We start from the raw sequence: 20,790 nt of genomic DNA on the forward strand, positions 1-20,790 counted from the left end.
TCAAAATAATCTGAATAAAAACTTTATAAGAATTAGTTTAACTTTAATTTATTCCTGAACTGTAAAAGATTGAAATAAAAATATTCAATATCAACATATATAAATCTTTTTTTTGTTTTTTTTTTTTTGCTCTTTCCGCCCTGTGGGCACTAAGAGGGCCTGTTTTAGCAGGCTCACAATGGGGTGGTCGGGTGGTGAAAGACAAGGGCAGACATATCCGGTCGAAACATCCTCCGAAAAACTCCTGGGGTACCCAGAGCGGTAGGCTGCCACCTTGACCGCTCGGCCATCCGGCCGTCTGTATATCTCTTTTTGAAGTAAATTATACTAAAATAATTTGAAAAATGTATAAATTTAACGTTTTAGTAAAAATCGGACCTTAAAACAATTTTTTTGAAGATTTTCCGACGTCCGTAAATTAACAAATTTTATAATTACATGTTAAATTCATTAAAATCAATGTCTCCGAAAGAGACAAAGTATTCTATAAAAATTTTATAAGCTGCACGATCTGGATTTGCTATATATTTTGTATTATAAACAAATGATAAATGTTAAGTGAGAAAACAATAGCACGAATTGTGGGACAAAGTACTGAAATTGTTTATATGTCGATTGATTGATTAATGGGAGATACTAGTACATTAAGGTCTTAACGCGTTAAACGCTTTCACTCCAATTATATATAGATATAACTAATCGTCTTGAAAAATACAGGTTAATTATTGTCGTGAATATGCGAGATTTTACACAAATAAATTTTTTTTAAATGTCACTCCTTCCATCTCTTCTAAAATGGAGAATAATCGATTTATTTTGATCGTTTTGGTTTTATTCGTGTACGCAGCTGCCAACCTAGCAATTATTTACCACTCTTTTTAAACATAGGCATAGTGTATTTTCATCGAAAGATCCAAGGGCTCGGACCTCACACATTTAATTACAGTGGTGCCTCGTATAACGTACGCCTCGAATAACGGACGCTGCGAACAACGGACTTTCTGTTTGGCCGTTACGTGACTCGAGCAACGGACTGGCTGCGAACAACGAACTTTCCGGCATAATCGGTGACTGCTCCATCATGAGTGCGTTCTTTAATAGCGGTCGCTCTGCGTCTCCGCAACTACGGGAGTGCGCTGCAGTTTGTAGGCATTTAGGAACGACGGTGAAAGAAAGAAAGATGGCGGCGCCCGCACTATCGATAGTATGGTGATGGAGGAATCTATAATTCTAAAATATGAGCTTTTAAAGGCAAAAGAAGGGTTTCAATTGTAAAATTTAACCATAAAATGGATTATTTGTTGAAAGAGCATTCAAAATAGCCACGAAAAAAATTAGAATGCCAGCTACCATTCGAAAAAAATTCGTAAAGACACTTACATCACCGCGTACGCTATCTCGCGCTTTCACAATTTCTAAATTTTCATTCATAAATCCACATAATGGACCCGGAAACGAAACTATCTGAGCCACGGAAGACGCCATGTTGCTTTCCACCGTAAACTACTGCTACAAGCGGCCATTTTTGTCCGTTCGACGGCGCGCACTCCCACCGGAATTTAGGAACGCGTTCCGCAGGAATTTTTAAACGGATGTCGCTCGCGCAAAGTTACGCGGAGGAATAAAAGAACGCACCCCATGTTCATTTTTTTATGATACAGTACGGTTATTTTATGCTGCAGAACGAATTAATGTTTTAACATGTATTACTATAGGAAAATGCGTTTCGTATAACGGACGTTTCACTTAACGGACGTGCACCTGGAACGGATTAAGTACGTTATATGAGGCACCACTGTAATTATTTTTAAAAAGTATCGATTATTTGAAATTAAGAATGTTTCATTATTTGATTTATTGATTTTTTCGGTCAATTTTGTCGTTTCTAGCAATTTACCACCCTGGGCAGCTGTCCACCTTCCCCACCCTGCGTATACGAAAATGTGACACGTGGGCGATTTGCCGAGAGGTGTACTTCCCGGAAGGACTTTCTATGGGAAACTGGTCCCTATTTACGTGTTACAAATGTGAAGAAAACCTGGAAAACTCCACGTGACTAGTCCATTGACGATACGCGAATCCCCCTCTACTAGTTTTATCCACTCGGCCACTGGTGGAGACCATCTATTTGAACATGAATACATTCCGATATATCATAAAAGTGCGATATAATACAAAACAGTAGTTTTTATACATTAGAAATAACTCACAAGTTTACAAAGATGAAAGCTTTCTTTCCACCATGACTATAATTGTAAAACTAAAAATGTGATTGCAATGTATATTCAAAGAATGGGTTAAAAAATTGATTTTTTGGAATTCTTTCCAAAAAATCACCGACGACACCCTATACCAGGCCTGGGCAAATGCGGCTCTTTTTGAGTTACGTGCGGCTCTTTGCTGAAAGTGTTGATTTCTGTTTTTTATTAATATTTTTAGAGTTTTATTTTTATAATTTTGTGAAAATATGTTTATTAAAAAAATTCAATATTTGTTTTATATTATATTTATATTATATAATAAAATCGTGCACCTTACCATACTATCCACCACGACAGTACAGAACTGCGGCTCCCATGCATTTTGCAAAACCTACATTGTGGCTCCCACTGAACTCTTGCTTGCCCACTCCTGCTCTATACCAATCATATGAAAACTATATGATTCTATTGTGGACAATGATCTATAATATAGATCGTGACCCACAATAGGTGCACTATTCCCACTGTCTGGCTGCCAAAACAACAAAAAAATTTGAGATCCCTACCCAACATTTGAACACGGTTTCCCTAGATTCTTCGGTACCACGGTCTTCTTCATAAATAAAATGAAGATTAAAAATAGTGAGACAGTTGAATGGCCGATGTAGTTAAGGCTAGTGCTGACAAAAACCGGAAATTTTTGAAATCGGTTAACTGATTTTAATTCAGTAGAATTATCGCATTTTATTAATATTAACAAAGCATTAAAGAAAATACTAATCAAGATTCACGACACGTATTATTCTCGCCAAAAAGAGGTCAGTGTTTCTTCAATATTGGTAAATAGCGAGGTTGAGGCCAACGCCACCTAGATAATCTAGGTGGCATTGTTGAGGCCCAAGTTTTAAACGCGAAAACGTGTACGTCGGACGTACAGCGCCGCTTTCCTGTCAGCCTAGAAGTTTGACAATGGCGTTTGGAAAGTCAGTGGAATCATGCTCGACATTCCAAACGCCATTGTCAAACTTCTAGGCGTACAGGAAAGCAGCGCTGAACAGGGCCGGATTTTAGGCGATTGGAGCGATTGGTGCCAATCGTGCCCCGCATCACGTCAAAATTTATATATTTAAAAATAGTACATGTTACAAAAATAAATATCTAGGTATATTATTATTAAAAATAAAACAACATATTTCAATATGTAAATTAACAGTTAATTAATTTTGTTATTTAAAGTTTGAGGGGCTCCACAAAAAAAAAATTCAATTGGGCCTCGCACCTATTGGATCCGGCGCTGGCGCTGAACATCCGACGTACATGTTTTCGCGTTTAAAACTTTGGCCTGAACCTCGCTAACATATATAGCATTTGAAAACTTTTAAACATGGCGTTGTGTGTACCGCTTTCATGCTTCGCATAAGATCCCTTTTTAGCTCAAAAGTCGATATTACAATCTTCCTCTTAAACTTCGTTGCTTCTACACATTTCTTGGATACCATGGTTAATAAGGTGGGTTGAGCAGAAAATTTTTGCGTATTTTTTAACAGCTGTGATTGTTCAGAAGCTTATTTTAAATTTTTTTCTTCACACTTTGTTCGAATAAAATCGAGATGAAATGTCCTCAGATAAAAAGCATATTGAGCATATTATGCTTTGAGTGTTTGAAAGGATGTAACGCCATACACACTAAAAAATCGTAATGTGTGTGGGGAGATGCTTCTAAACTTTGAACGTATCAAATGTTGTTTAAAAAGTTCCGTTCGGGATATTTTGACTAAAGAATACAAAACGTACGGGTGCCAAAGGTTATCGACAAATAAAAATTGCAGGAAAAAATTGATTTGTATTGTATTGTGTGTTCTTCGATCTTTTACAAACTCCAAAATTGAGACGGCCGGATGGCCGAGCGGTCAAGGTGGCAGCCTACCGCTCTGGGGGACCCGGGATCGAATCCGAACGGGTCGAATAATCCCCAGGAATTTTTCGGGGGGTGGTCCGTTCGGATATGTCGGGCCCCGTCCCTCACCACCCGGTCACCCCATTGTGGGCCTGGCCGAACCCATAATGGGCTTTCTAAAAGAGGCCCTCTTAGTGCCCACAGGGCGGAAAGAGTTTAAAAAAAAAAAAAAAAACTCCAAAATTGAAGCAAAAAAAATTACTACTAAAAATAAACAATTGTAACGTGACGACTTGGACAATGGATGACGTTTACGCTTCGAGCGTATTTTTTCACTGCTCACAGTTCAAACAATAGCGAGGTTGAGGCCGAAGTTTTAAACGCGAAAACGTGTACATCGGACGTTGAGCACCGCTTTCCTGTAAGCCTAGAAGTTTGACAATGGCGTTTGGAATGTCGAGCACAATTCCACTGACTTTCCAAACACCATTGTCAAACTTCTAGGCTTACAGGAAAGCGGCGCCGAACGTCCGACGTACACGTTTAAAACTTCGGCCTCAACCTCACTAATGAAACATCGTTTAAACTCCAAAGTAAATTTTTGTCAAATTTAGTGTTCATTCGACATACGAGGGATCGCTGAGAGCCGATATGACAGATTAATTTAATTAAAAATTCATAACATTCTTTTACCCGAATGAAAACGAAACGGGAAAGTTTCGTTTTCATTTCGTCACGTTTGCGGCCACTAGAATCAAGGTTCGCCATTTCAATTAGAGGCTCCTGAACATTTTGTTACGTGTTCATGTCATCCTCGGGACATTACAGAGCCGATATGTAGAACTTTGTTTATTTTATAACTTTGCGACATATTTTCTCTGTACAAAAAGCATTCTTTCTTCAAGAAACTAAAGTTTTGATCATTTCGCGACAAATCGGATCCTATGTGGTACCTCATATCATTGTATTTTGAAATCAAACTCTAAACAATTGACAAATCTTCGATTGTTTTGAATAATTTCAAAAATTCATCAACTTGTAAGGATTAGAGAAAATAATAATAATAGCCATAAAAGTTATTTATTTAACACTACAAAATCTTTATTTACAAACACACAATTATTGCTCTTGTCTTTCTGATGCCAAATAATGCTTATATCCATCTAAATGATTCATTTGGGTGTCAAAGTACCATTTATCTATAGCAGATTCTGGCTGAAAACATTCTAATTCTGGACCATTCATTTTCACCATTAGCACATCACTGAAATTTTCATTATATACGCTTTGTATTGATTTAATTTCACTCCAACCTCTCTTACAGGTAATTGACGCAGTAGGCAAAATAGCCACAATTGATAAGAGTTTACTCAGAAAAGGAAATCTCTCACTCTGAGAACGTATTCTATCAACAAGATCGTCAAATCTTAAATTTTGTCCGACCATTTTGAATTCACGCCATTCATTTAATAACAGATTATTTACAGTTTCGGCAGAGTCAATGCTTAGAATACTGTTGAAATGACAACCCAAACACTTAATCTCTTCTTCACCGAAACATTTCAAATTTTCATCACTTGGCCAAGTGAAAGTATCAAAAATACAACAGGCATTGGCAACTTCACAATTAATTATATCTAAAAATCTGTTGTTTATGAATTTTATTCCTATTTGTATAAGTTCATTTCTGTCAGATTGAAATTTATCTTTATTTTCTGATTTTTCTATTAAAGGAATATTTTTATAACTTCCTTTTGTTGATATATGTCTCATAAAATTTTCTTCCATAAAACCTGAACTTCTTCCTAATTTCTTTAGTGAACAAAGAACATTATTTACATGAATCTTTATCTGACTTACTAATAAATGTTTTTGAAATATATAAGATAACTGTTTAAAAATTGGAAGAAAGTCTAGAAGAAAATGAATTGTTAAAATAAATCTAAAATCTTTCAACACTTTCAAAATTTCTTTGATTTGAATGTATTCACTGCAATTTTCATTTTCAATGGATTCCAAATGAATCAGCCACGTTTCCCAATCTGCAAGCAAAGCTTTAAGGAATCCTGTTTTACATATAAGCCAATAATTATCAAAAATTTGAATTTTAAGAATTTTGGTTTGAAGCATTGGTGCTACAGTTTGGAGTGTTTTTAATCTTTTTGGACAGTTCTGATAAAACTTTAAAATATTAATAATAATATTGTTCATAAAGGAGATATAAGGCACCTCTTTTGCAGATTTCAATACTTGTATATGTAAATCGTAAGTTATACAAGGAATTGTAATCAAATGACTTTTCATATTTTTCATTGAATTAATTACAGTTACAGTTGAATTAGTTCCAACTCCTACTAACCAATGATTATTTCTCCAATTTAATCCTAATTTAAAGAATTCTTTATCTATTGCTTCTAAATAATCATCAGCTGATATTTTTTGTAAAGGGATAGTTCCTAAAAATGATTCAACTACATTATTATTATTGAAATATTTGATATATAAAATAATTTCTTCAACTGTTGAATCTGTACAATCATCAATGAGTAGACTTACAAAATCAGAAAGTTTTATATTGTCAATCAAATTTTTCTTTATTGTTTGAGCAATATATGATGCAATTGTTTTATATTCATCCTCATTTTCTTTCTGTTCATACATATTTGTTCTGAGTTTTTTTGCTAAACACAGTAAATCTTTGACTTCAGAAAATGGCTTACCATTTTTCATAATATAGTACACAATGTTAAATAATACAGACATATGATGAAATGTTTCTTGATTTATTTTCTCAGTGCACATAGCAGCAGGTTTTACAGTATCTTGTTTTAGTAGTGCTTCCAAACATTTTTGATGAAGACCAGACTTATCATGAAACTTGAAAGTTTCATGTTTAAATGGAGATCTAAAACCTTGGACAAGTTTTGAATTTCGTTTACATAAATTGGGAAATTTTGTACAAACATTGCATTTCGCTAAACCTGTTTCGGTGTCAAATGATAACCAATTAAACTCTTGAAGCCAACTAATTTGGAATTTTCTTTTTCTCCCTTCTGTAATACCATTAACTGATGATGTATTCATTGCCAAATATGTAAAAACTGTTTTCTCAAACATTCTATCATCATCCAAAATTACCATCTATTAAATTCTTGAACAGTCAAATTCTGGTGAAAACTATTGCATGAAATCTCTTTCACCAATGTCTGTTTATCTAGAAAGAAAAAATATTTTCTAACATTAATGCCAAACAGCATTCAAATAATAAAATTTAATAAAACTATGTTTTTGGTATTTAATTACTTTTATTTTACTACTCATATAAATTGGAATATTGCAAAGATAAAAATTTATATTTAAATCACTTTAAAAAACTTGAATTAGTATTTATCTAAATAAGTTTCCAAACATTCAACCATCATTTTTTCCTTTTAATGTTTCAAAAATTTTCATGCCTCTCCACTTTTTCAGATCCTAACTATCATGTTGTACAGAGATTTCTATACTCCAAAAGTAATCTTGTCAATTACAGTATTTATCATTTTACCACTTTGAAAAAGATCTGACAGTAAGCTTGCCAATTCCTGTAAAAGTGATTCCAGGAATTAAAAATTTTGGAAAATTTGATGAATTTTAACTCTCAGTAAAATGTGTTTAAAACAAACTAAAACACTGTTTCAGTTTGTTTTAATTTATAACTCAAAAGTAAATATAGGAAGAATAGATCTCAATTTAGAAGTCCCAAGAATTTAAAAAATTTTTGCTAAATTCTGGAGTTTTCTGGTGAGTCTGGGAGAGCTGGCAATCTTATCTGAGAGTACCATTGAAGCTTTCCATATCTGGTCTCAACTTCCATCTATCTAACATTGCTCTCCAGATTAAGGAAGGACAGACAACCAACAGTGAGAATTTTAGGTCTACAATTTTTCAAATTGAAGCCCAATAAAAGATTTTCAATTTGATTAACAGAATTTACAACTGTAATAAAAACATCATTTGGAAGAATTTAAGCAAAAGGAGGGAAACTTGATACAAGAATCATTTAATTGTATAAGAAGGTATATGATAAAAACTTCATTAAGTATTTTAATGATTTTTTTTTACTTTTTAAAAAAATGAAATACAATCCAAATAATATATAGTAAAAATTTGGAATATCTCTCACTACATAACCATTGTTGGTAAAATAAAGATTATTGTAACTTCATGCAGATAACCTGCAGAAAATTGCAACAACAAAAATAAAACCTTCATATAGCCCACCCTATAGAGGAAACCATTGAAAGCAAGATAACTGTTGATAAGCAGTTTAGAAGTTGCCATCTCAAGCATTAAAATATTGCTTTTTCTGTTTCATTTCTGTTAACAAATCACTGAAGAAATACATAAATCACTAAGCCCAAATATTCTAACAATCATATTAATTTCTGGATTTTTCAGACTATAGTTTAGCCAACTATTAATAATATAAAATAATTTTTTCTAAAAGGTAGGAGGTTAGTGTGCTATCTTATACTAATATTAAATAATAATTATTAAATTTAATTCAAAATATTAATTAACAAAATCAAAACTAAAGATGATAATACTTTATTTTTTAAACTCTAATGTAGAAATCCATTTTACATTAAATTAAACTAATATTTGTAAAAAATTTAAAATATTAAATAACTTTAAATCTGAGCATGCATTAGCAGTGGCAGGTGCTTACGATTTGTCTCAATTATGTAAATTAAGTATAAAAATAAATAAATAACTTATGATCTATCATTTTTATTTTACGACTAATTTCTTTTGTCCAGTAGTAGTAGTAGTAGTAGTAGTAAAAATTATTGATATTAAAATTATTTTGTTTAATTTTGTTCAAAATGTCATAACTTCTTACTGTAATTAAACATAACTTTGTCACAGTTGTCATTTTTCATGAATGGATAGATAATTGTCAGTCACATAATGTAAAATCAACTTAAATTCATGACTGGAATTTAAAATTGGCATATAATCTGTACACCCTTTCAAATTATCTTTTAAACACAGATAACATCAGATAACATGCTGGTTATCCAAATGAAATTAGGTATACAATTTATGAATTAGAAAATAAATCTTCTGTAATTCATTTTAGTCACTTTATATAATAATTGAAGTGCAGCTATACTCTGAATTGATAAACAATAGTCCACAACAGACTGAATATTAGTACTTTAAGGGCCTTTTTATTAGAAAATATTGAGAAAGATATTAAAGGCACTTGCCATATGAAGAGCAATTTTATGGAGACCATAAAAGTTTCCTTTGAAATAATATATTGACAAAATTATTAAAGGCCAAAGCTTTTATTGTGTTATTTTAAAAGTAAGCTTTGAATCAAAAAGTATACCTAGATCATTACATACATATACATATTCGACAGAATTATTATTTACAGAAAACTTTAAAAAAATTAGTATTGCAAAGCAAAAAAAAAAAAAAAAAAAACATTGCAACAGTCATCATCATCATTATATAAAGACAACATAGTTTGTTTGTTAATGATTTGTTTAGGCTATTTTTCCAATATTGTCAGAATTTCCTAAGTTTCTATGCTTTGTTGGTAATGGAGAGAACACTTTTTGAGTTCAAACTAATATTTCTGCTAATAGTATTTGAAAAAATACTATTAGCAATGAGGAAAAGTTTATAAGTACAGATACAGACTGGATTTCTACCACCTGTAATTCCATCATTTGTAAAAACTCTAAGGGCTACTTGTTTTCTGCCATCTTTTTCAAGAAAAAAGCACAGAAGCTGTGCTTACAACATTAGCTTCACCTTTTACTTTCTTACTACCTTGCACATATTCAACATCTTCCTCAGTATGCTTAACGTACACCTTATTAATACCAAATTTTTTTACTAGTCCACTTTCAGACAAAGTCAAAACCAAGCCTAATACACTATGAATAAAAAATTCTGGTGCAGATGTTGAACCAATATTTGGAGTTTCATCAAGAAATAAACTAAACTTTTCAGCAAATCCTACGATCTTTTCTTTATCCACTGCAAGAACTGGATTACCTTTATCATTATCTGGGTTAATTGGTTCGGTGAGTAACAATTCTATTAATCCAGCAATGTGTTTCGTTTTAGCTGTTGCTTTTGGCATTTTTTACCTATTTTTTCATACTATGCGCTACTTCTGGACTACTTTTACCTTCCTCCATACTTCTCTTTTTATTATTTTCTTGAGCAAGATCGTCTAGTAATTGAAAAAACTTATTCCACATATGTTTTTTTCTCTCTAGTTTTTTCTTCTGAGCGACAACGCATGACACATTCCTTGAACTCTTCTTTGAACTTAATCATCATGTCTTTGGATGATATACACTCTTGAACAAAGAATTCTAGTGAATCCCATTTATTGTTATAAATTAAACTTTCACAGATATTCTTACCTTCACGGTAAAAAATAATTTTCTTTTTTTCCAGAAGAGTTGCATCTTTCAAAACTAATGAGATATTTTTCTTATCTTTAATCTCAAATAGTTTTGATAATAGAGACTCACTAGCACATTTATCTATAACATATCTTTTATGAGCATTAGGACTTTGCTGCCAAAATTCCCCAAAAAGCTTTTGATAATCATAATCTTTGTTGCCCTCTATCATCTCATCGGCCATTTCTCTCAAAAAATAATGACAATCCTCTTCGGAAAGAAAATTCAACATAAGGGTCACTATTTCCATAGAGAGATTTTTCCATGGCCAATCCAAAAACACTTCAGTACTTTACAAGGATAGCTTTTAAATACCTCTGCTTCTTGCTCTTCATCCATTTGTGAGAGTAAAAAACATAAAACATCAGCATAGTGTTCTTTAGGAAAGTCAGTACGATTGCAAGCAGAGGTACTGTACGTCTGTTTGCTAAGTATCCTGCAGATCTTACCAAGGATTCTTCTCTTTCCCTAGAAGTTAGTTTTTGCAAAAAAATATTCAGTTGCCACTTTATTACCACCAACTGCTGCATATTCAAATGCATATTGATAAGGAAAGCACCTACTTTGCCATCTTCTTTCAATCATATTATCCAGCTTATTCACTTCCCCTTTTATATCATATGTCCAAAGAACCACTAATTGCTGTTGTTAAACTTTCTTGGATCTTCTTCACTATAAAAAGATTTTCTGCAATTTTCAGGCATCTTGTTCCACAGTTCCAGAGTATCATTCTCTAAGCAGTAAATACATGCCAATCTATAGCATCTGGTAATATCTAAGCTTTCATCCTTGATTAATGTTTCTGCTGTTTTCTTTTTATCTATTGTCCCTTGTGATGTCCAACAGGGATTATTCAGTAGATCTATACCAAGATAAGGATTTTCATCATGATATTCCATCCATTTTAATATCTGTAATCCTATTGGCCTAATAAAACCTAATCTCTCCTTTTTTTAAGGGTTCCGGTTGTGAAAGCTGTAGTACTTTTTCTATTACTCTGTCTTTTATCTCTTGCCATTTTTCTCTTCTTTCACTGCCAAGTAATGGAAAATAGAACTTTGCTATTAAAGCCCTAGTATCATCTTGATTCCACAACATGGTAGCTATCTTAACTAGTTATATACTCAAGTGGTAGCACTAAAGTGTAATTCATTATTTACCCCTACTGAAATACTTAGTGTACCCTAAAAAAAATAAAGAAAAACATATATTTTATTCCATTGTGGTATCTTGAATTACACACACTCAAACCAGATTTACTCGCATCAACTTTTATTCAAATTCTTTATGAAAACAACCAATCGAGAACAAATTTCCAATTTATCTTATACCACATGAGGTTTATTTAAATCAGAGGGTATAGAATCTATAACTAACAAAATAACTTTACAATAAGATTTAATTCCAATTACGGATAAGCAGAAACAGTACACTCCTTTGTAAAAAGTCAGATCTAGCAAAGCATTGTATCTAGTAGGAAAATTGATAATTTGCATAAAATAAAAAAAGTAAATACTATCAATAAAATTTTTTCTGGTGAATCTAAATGAGAAAATTTATATATGTAATATTAAACAAATTAAAATCACCACATAAAACTTGCTTAAATTTAAAAAAAATTACTATAACTCAAAACATTAAAAATTTGAAAAGTAGAGAATCTTATTTCATTAATGAAAATTAAGACTATAAAAACAAAGTTTGAGTCCTTTTTGCCTATTTTTATCAACCCAGGATTAGGATAGGAACCCTGGGCTTCTATGCACAATTACAGAATCTTAATTTATATATATATGCCCTTTATCTGTTGCCACAAGATAAATACTAGGTATCTTAACGAAAATGTTGTATCAACCCAAACAGTTCATAATTACCTGCATGCCAATATACATATATTTCATTACTAGCTCATCATTTCCTCTAATGTCAAGCCAGACATCATCGGATAACGAAATGATATAAAATGATGTTTACTGATAAAGCCATATTCTGTTAGGCCAAATGCTTGTGTGTGTGTGTGTGCCACCACTGTCAACAATGCCATGTAGAAAGCTTTTCCATCAGTTATCACACTGTGGCCCAATGAAGTGTGATATCTCATACAGTAACCAAACACCTTTGGTACATTTGATGGAAACTCACAGCATAATAGTATGGCTCAGAAATCATTATGCCTATGTTGTGAGCATACCTTATAGCCAGGGCATCAATGATATTGCAACAAGACAATGCTCAGCTACAAAGTACACAACAGTACAAACAGTCTACAAAATTTTGACATATTTCTATGACTGCTGTACTCCCAAATTATCACCTATTAAACATGTATGGGATGTCATGGGTTGTTATCTGCAATAGCTTCCTACCCCACAATGTCTTAAACAACCCCAATTCTAGCAATGTGGTCTGGAATGCAGTTCCTTAAAGTACTATCAACCATCTCATTTGATAGTATGCCATGACGTCTACATGAATTACAGCCACCCAAGGTGGGCCTATAACAAAAATTCAGAGCTTTACTTCTCATGTCCTGTATTTTTTGCATTTCCATATTTACACATAACTTTGCAAATTATATCAGTATACATTTTGTTGCTTCTTGCAATTTGTTTAGAGTAATGTACAGTACATACCAGTTTTTGTTTTTTTATAACAATGTAGTAACCTAAATGTAAAATTTATTTTTAGTTTATTATTAATTTTTTATATTTTATAAAATGTTATTTATAAAAATAAATTTAATATAATATATATATTTTTTTTCAAAAATGCCAAATTATAGATGTTGCAAAAGTAGCCAATATTGTGTTTATATCATCGATATCGATCGACAAATTTTCTTTAGAATTTATTTTAAATGTAATTTTTTAAGATTCAAAATTAGGTTGAGTGATCTATCATTTTATAGAATCAGTTTACAGTATACATTATGTTTTTTAATGATTAATTACTATCACAAAAATTGTAATTAAAAAAAAAAACATAATTTACTTCATTCCAAGTGATTCAAACAATAATTCTATTCTCCTAGTAAGAACTTCCTTTTCTGTTCTAGCAAATCTAGTTGATGATTAGGTTAGACAGAAAACAGTACAATAGGATGTAAAACTGATATCTTTTAATATAAATATTCACTATTATTTCCATTTAAAACTTGTGTAAATTATTACAAGTATCCTAGTTATAAAAAGAAAATCAATTTTTTTTTGGTCTAATTTTAATTTAATTTTACTTAAGAGATTTTCGAGAGAAGTATGAAAATGAGAATTAAAAAAATTTACTACTAATATTTTCAACATTAGTAATAAAAGTTATTAATCTGTTTTAAATACAATGAATATTTAAAAAATTTATAATTTTTAAACTTTTTGGCTATCAAATTTAAATAAACTATAACTGAATGAAGTTACAACAATAATTTTGTAGGTTTTAAAGGTTTGAAAAACTAATTTAAAACTAAAACATTGATTTTGTATATTTTTTAAAATTTCTTAATTTCTAATTATTATTTTAAAACAATTAAGTACAAAACTAATTTTAAGTTCATAAATATATTCTTATTGATATCCTTATTGTAAAGTATGATTATATTTCAGAATTATAAATTTAATTAAAGTACTTATACATTTTGATTGACAAAAATAAAAAAAAAGACTATTTGTAATAAATTTACTAAACACATTAATTCACAAAATAAATCATAATATTAACTTTTGACTATTCTAACTTGTAATAATTGAATTTTAAAATTTATTCATTATAATTTTTTAAAATAAATTCAATTATTTATAATAGATTTATTAAATTTAATTTATAACAACATAAATTATAATTTTGTTCATTAGTATACAGTCAAACCTGTTTTTATGCGGTCTTTTTTGTGCGATTTTTTATTTGTGTGGTATAGTTGGCGACTAGTCTCGTGCGATTCGTCATGTCTCACGTTGACTTATTATAGCTAAATAAACTTATTATAGCATAAATGAACTTATTATAGTAATATTATTGTATGAATATGCAAAAAATGAAATAATATATTTTTTAAGTCAAAAAAACACCACCTGGACAAAAATATGTAAAACAGACGATAGATGAGATGATGCAGTCAAGTGCTGACATCTGTTGTCAATAAATTCTATTTCGTACGGTTTTGAGTTATTTTCTATGTGAGACTTTTTTATGCGGTCAATAGGGACCGCATAAAAAAAAAATATTTTTTTAATTGTGTTGCGAAAACTATTTTTTATAGCCACTCGTGAAGTTTCGTGCGATTTTTTTTAATGCGTTTTTTTTATGCGGTCCCTATCCACCGCATAAAAACAGGTTTGACTGTATTCTATTTAATAACTACAATTAACTATTTATAAATTTTTAAATTATTTTATAACATTTTTATAACAAAAAGTTTTACTTTTTTATTTTTTAACAGAAATAAAAAAAAATCAAATCAATTTTATCAGGTTGTAAAGGTAAAATTTAGACATTTCAATTTTTTTTTAATAGAAATGACTAGAAAGAAATGTTCAACAAGGTTATATTAGCAGAGTAACCAAAGGGCATTTCATCCATCATGATGGAGTCTGTAAACAAATAGGATTTGTTTACTTCTGAGCTAGCAGTGCTAATTCTGAACACCGAAAGTGACGTCACTAGCATGTGTATTCGTGCTTACTTGTCCAATTCGAAAGTAAATGCAAACTCTAATAAGAAATATGGCAGTTTCTAGCATCGATAATATTGTCAAAGCTGCTATTTTAAATGTTACATTACAGTTAGAATTACTTGATTCTGAATAATCTTATTATGGATATAATCGTGAAAAAATGAAAGAAGAAAAAAAAGCAAGATCCATAAGATAAATAGAAACCTTTGTTGAAGAGATGGTACCTTTTTATAACCCAACCGATTTTAAACAACATTTTAGACTTACAATAAAATGTTTTGAAGGTCTCCTTAAAAAAATAAGTCCAATTTTAGACACAAAGGGAACTACTGACCCCTAGAAGACAACCTGTCTCTCCTCAAAAGCAGCTTTTATGCTGCTTATGGACATTGGCAAATTAAGAATCATTCAGGTCAGTTTATAATATATGAAATCAGATATGGTACATAAGAGAATATCACACACATTATATATATATATATAATGATTGATTTACCAAGTGGATAGATGCGACGGTGCTCCATGATGCAGTGCAGTGCACGCTGACCATTGCTTTGTATTTAATATGCTGACCAAGGCCACTTGATTGTATTCTGAACTCTGAGTAACAACACTGATGATAAAAAATAAGATGGGCTTTACACAGGTGGGTTTAGTCTACTGATTTTAAGACCTAACCGTCTTAAAAATGAGTTGATTGAACCCCATAAACAAAATATTCTTTTGTAGCATTCCATGTCGCAAAGCACAGAGACATATCTGATCATGTTCTCTTCCATACCAATCTCTCTATATTGAGTACTGTATATACAGTACTGTAATACCTCTATGAAATAACTCTATATACAGTACTGTAATTTCTAAATGAACAGCATTTAAATTTATTAATTACTTAATATAAGACGTAAGTCATAAGACATAAGTGCAATGGTATAACTTAGTTTAAAAGAAAAAAATAAATGATATTAAATATTTATTTTTTTTCCTTTTTTCTAGAGGCATTGGCAATCGGTTTGATGTGTCTCGACGTATAGCATGGAACATTTTAAATAAGGCTATTGATTCTCTCTTAATATTAAATGAAAATGAAAAAATAATCTTTGGCCATCAAAGAAGGATGCTGAAAAATCAATGGAAATTTTTTATATCCAGTCTGGTTTCCCAGGAATTATAGGCTGTATTGATGGAAAGCATATGGCCATTAAAGCACCAACTGAAGAAGCAGCAGCTTATTTCAATAGAAATAAGTTATCTGTCATTCTACATGCAGTTTGTAATGAAAAAATGGCATTTTTAGACTGCTATCTTGTATTAAATTTAATAATTATAAATAGTTAATTTTTAATTCAGACATTTCTAAAATTTAATTTGGAATCGGTCATTAAATTTAATGACCCAAGAATGTGGCATATCGTTTGGCATGTTTATTTTATAATGGGCTATGGTTATTGCCATTTATAAGTAATGTGTGTGAACACAAGTTTGGAAAAATATGTGATCACAAGCGACACTAAGATGCTAGCATAACGAGTGCTAAACACAGACTGATGGAGCATGCTGCATACGCATAATTCGGGACTTCCCTTCTCCTCATCACTCATTAAGCGAGGCAGATTTTTACAATTTGTTTTGCTCATTATGTGAAATGCTCATTGTGCAAGGTGCTCATTAAGTGAGGTTCCACTGTAATTAAAATTTACCATTAGAAATATTTTCTGCCATTTCTTTTTCCATTAATAGTTGCAATTTCATTTGTTCATATGAGAAACACACTTTTGTCATGGGAACAGCCATGTTGAATCAACACAAAGCTCAAAAACAAACTAGCTAGCACTCCAAGCTTACCAATTTCACTAACATGACGTCACATAGCTCTAAAGTAAACACCAATGAGCATGGCGCTCAGACGAAAGTATACAGGCTAAGCATGCTGACAGTAAAATTAGCTCAGAAGTAAACAAACCCATAGAATGAGTTTGATTCCAACAAATTTGAAATGTGTGACTCTGGCTTTTTCCTTTTTAAAATATCACATGATTTTTCTCTTTATTAGATACATATTATAGGGTATCTGAATATTTTTTATCTAAAAAAAGTTGTACCCTATAAAAAGTTATACTAAAATTAATGAGAATCAAAAAATGGATATAATGAATCATCTTGGAAAAACTTTTGGCATATTTAAAGAAATATACATCTTAATCAGCCAAAAGAATTCCAGTTTTTATTATTTAATTGTAAGGAACTGAGTCCGAACGTTATTTTTTCATTTTATTATATTTTGTTTGGGGCTTATGTTTATTTAGGACGAAAGTTCCCCACCACTCTCTATTAGTAACGAAAAAAGAAGATAAACCAACTCAAGAAGGAATGAGCGCCGTAGGAAAAAAATCTTGCGCACTTGCGCTGCCCAGCGGAAGTAAACAGTCCGCAGGAAAAAAAAAATGGAGGGGGAATCCCCACACTCACTAGTAAAGAAATACTTATTAAACCGTAATAACATCCCAGAAAATTGTGCTAAATACTTTGTAAATGGTTTATAAGCTTTCGTCGGAAAATTAAAGCTGCCAGAACGAAACTTAATGTTAGAAACTAAGTTATATAAATAAGGGGAGTAACCCAGCTGAATTGTGACGTCACCTCACAGCATAAAGCCAGTACGCTAACCGAAGGAGGAGGAGGTGAATTCCAGAGCGAGGTGATTCCTGGTCAAAGTCCAGATTGAGAATTAGGCGATCCAAGGTGTTAAAGAGGAATTCGATTGACGATTTGACGATAGCAGAAAGGATTGAGGAAATAGGTTCCTAGTATAGTGAGGTGACGGATAGACGTTTAGCTCGTAAGAGATTTTGTTCATAGTTCCTAAGTATTTGATTTGTCAAATTTTCAAAGGGGAATTAATATTAAGTTAAGCTAAGTAGCTGAGTTTATTGTCGGGTTGACTTGTTGATTTTCATTAATAAATTTTGTTTTGGATTATAGACAATTGTACATAGTAAATTCTATTTACTAATTAAATATATTTGGAAACTTTTTTTTTTTGCTTTGACTTGATATTTGTCGTTATTCTTACTAATATTTTTGGTGCACGCGTAAAAGCCCAGGCCTGGCAAACTAATCTCGAATCTGCATAAAGTACCCATTAGGTTAACGGAAGTTTTACCGGCCGCAGTTAGTGTCGGTTTCTTAAGATACTAAAAATAGTACTTTACATAATTACCAAAAGTATGCCAGCACATAGAACAAAGATTACCTCAGAGAAGCTGGCCAGTCTGGACTGGGAGGTTCTGCTTAATCCACCTTACAACCCAGACTTGATGCCAACTGACTACTATTTTGTGCCCTACAGAACCAATTGTCAATATATAGTTCAATGACAATACCCAACATTAAAGACTTTCTTTAAAAACCAAAAAGAAAATTTCAGTCATTCTATGCTCATGGGATTGAAAGTTTGTAGCAAAGATGGTGAGATTGATGGTGATTACCTGACAGATTGAACTGTAATCATTGAGTTAACTGTCAATAAAGGTTTTTCAAAATGTCTAAATTTCACATTTACAACATGACATAAAAATGAAAACAAAACAATAAAATAATTTTGTGTGTACCTTCTTTGATGTTGACCATTCTTACTTGTTCTCATCTTTCTAAATTAACAAATTTAAGTATCACATCTTTGTTGATTACTTCACTAATTAGAGATTACTTTAATTTGCAATTATTCATGATAAGAGAATGAATATTCCATATTATATTTGTAGGATTTGAAAAAGGAAAAATCTAAAAATATTAAATAAATAAATAAAATATATATAATCAATTTTAAAAAATATTTATATAATATTAAACCATATAATGAAAAAATTTAAATACATAAGTCAATATCATCTCTAAACAATTATTAAGTTACTAGCAGATGGGCCTGGCTTTGCTCGGACAGAAAGTAACTGTAGCAAAGATTACGATTATTAGACTACAGCCAATCTTACCGGTTTTCACCAGGTGCAAGAACTATGATAACCTTACTTGAATAAAATGATAAATTTTAAATTCTAAAATCTAAGAAAACTTGTTTGGAACATTATATTTCGAATTTGAAACAAATTCAAATATTCATTCAAATTTTTATGAATTTGTTCAATATTTTGGAGTTTTTGAGTTACCCAAACAGTGGAAATGATTAAAATATTTATTAATTTCCAAAATGTATACTATATGTGCCACTATTTACTTTCCTTTTTTATTATTTACACTTTACACTGACTAGGGTTTCTTATTTGCTTGTCTTGGGATTTCAGGAAAAAAGTGAACTGTTTCCTGGGATCCCGGGATATAGTTAATTATTTTTAAAATATAAAAAATATCTTGAAATTGAATGATATAATTATTTTTCATTTTTAAAAGTAATTTAATACATTCTGCAACCTCCAAAATCATAATATTAATAATGCTGTGTAAAATATATATTAAAATTACCTTTGAATTACATTATCACAAATACAAAAAAATTATTAAAATCTGTTGGAAACTGCTTACAAAAAAAAATGCCTTTGAATTGAGTTGAAAATTTAAAGAAAAAATGAACTTAGATCAAACTTCTAACTTAGAAGGTAATTTTCATTTTTTAAATAAAACATAAAATTTACAAGAATAATTTGTATTAAGATTTTGAAAACCAAAGATGGTCAATACTCCAATCACTCAATATGGTTATTATTTTAATAATGAAAAGTCCTGCTATTGAAAATGTCCTTTCCAATTCAATGGATGTGGGTGGAATCGTCTTTAATTCATTCAAGAGAAGATGGATGTTATGTATTTTTTCACTTGTAGCCTGGAAGATTTCTAGTTTGTTTTCGAGATTGTAGTACTGTACTTCTTTTGCTCTCTAGTATTCTTGATTTGTCTAGTATTCTGCTTTAATAGTGGTATCAAGCTTATAGCCCGATAATTCGGCAGTTTGTTTGTCTTTAATAATCAGGTTTATATAGAAAAACTTCATACTTGCAGACTTCATACTCATTTGTATCCTTGCCCAATTTGCACAACCTGGCATAATGCAGTTATTGGGCATAGTTAAAATTAAGACAGCATCGACACAATTATTCAAGATATTACAGGTTCTGACAAGTAAAGAATTTTGAGTCCTGCCACAAATACATATTGATTATTGACAATTCGTGAGATGTCATAACAAGCAAAAATTTTAAAAACTAATAAGCAGGTTTAAAATTAATAAATACAAATGTATTCTGACAGTTTATGAGTTAATATTTGCAAAATTTCCTCAACCTTAATACAAAAAAAGAAAAAAGTGAACTTTTAAGACTATTTGCGGGATTTCCTGGGATGAGAAGAATTTCCCAGGATATTTTCCGGGTTAAAAAAACAGCCCGGATTCCAGGATCCCGTTTGAGAAACCCTAATACTGACTAACTCTCCTCCTTTTCCCTGGGAGAGTTGAATTTCCAAAAATCCCTTCTTTAATGTGCATTCTCATGGCATACCCTACTAAAACACAGTCAAAAACACAATAAACCGCATCTAAAA

At 31.1% G+C, this 20,790-nt stretch overlaps 1 protein-coding gene and 1 pseudogene across 7 annotated transcripts in view; both read right to left on the reverse strand.

The window, feature by feature from the left end:
- Positions 1-5,162: 5,162 nt before the first annotated feature.
- LOC136975769 (zinc finger protein 862-like) overlaps positions 5,163-20,790 on the reverse strand; it is a 57,538-nt gene continuing 41,910 nt past the window's right edge. For 6 of the 7 annotated variants that reach the window (XM_067270868.1, XM_067270865.1, XM_067270866.1 and 3 more), the window contains 2 exons: positions 18,849-19,020; positions 5,163-7,312 (listed from right to left, as the gene is read on the reverse strand). In XM_067270868.1, the coding sequence (XP_067126969.1) occupies positions 5,218-7,239 (2,022 nt within the window). In that variant the 5' untranslated portion in view covers positions 7,240-7,312; positions 18,849-19,020 and the 3' untranslated portion in view covers positions 5,163-5,217. The remainder of the gene's footprint in view (positions 7,313-18,848; positions 19,021-20,790) is intronic. The other variant, XM_067270872.1, reaches the window with a different exon arrangement.
- On the reverse strand, positions 10,354-11,672 carry LOC136975808 (uncharacterized; annotated as a pseudogene).

The sequence above is a fragment of the Centruroides vittatus genome, unplaced genomic scaffold (genome assembly GCF_030686945.1).
Source record: "Centruroides vittatus isolate TY-2023 unplaced genomic scaffold, ASM3068694v2 contig_388, whole genome shotgun sequence".
NCBI lineage: Eukaryota > Metazoa > Arthropoda > Arachnida > Scorpiones > Buthidae > Centruroides > Centruroides vittatus.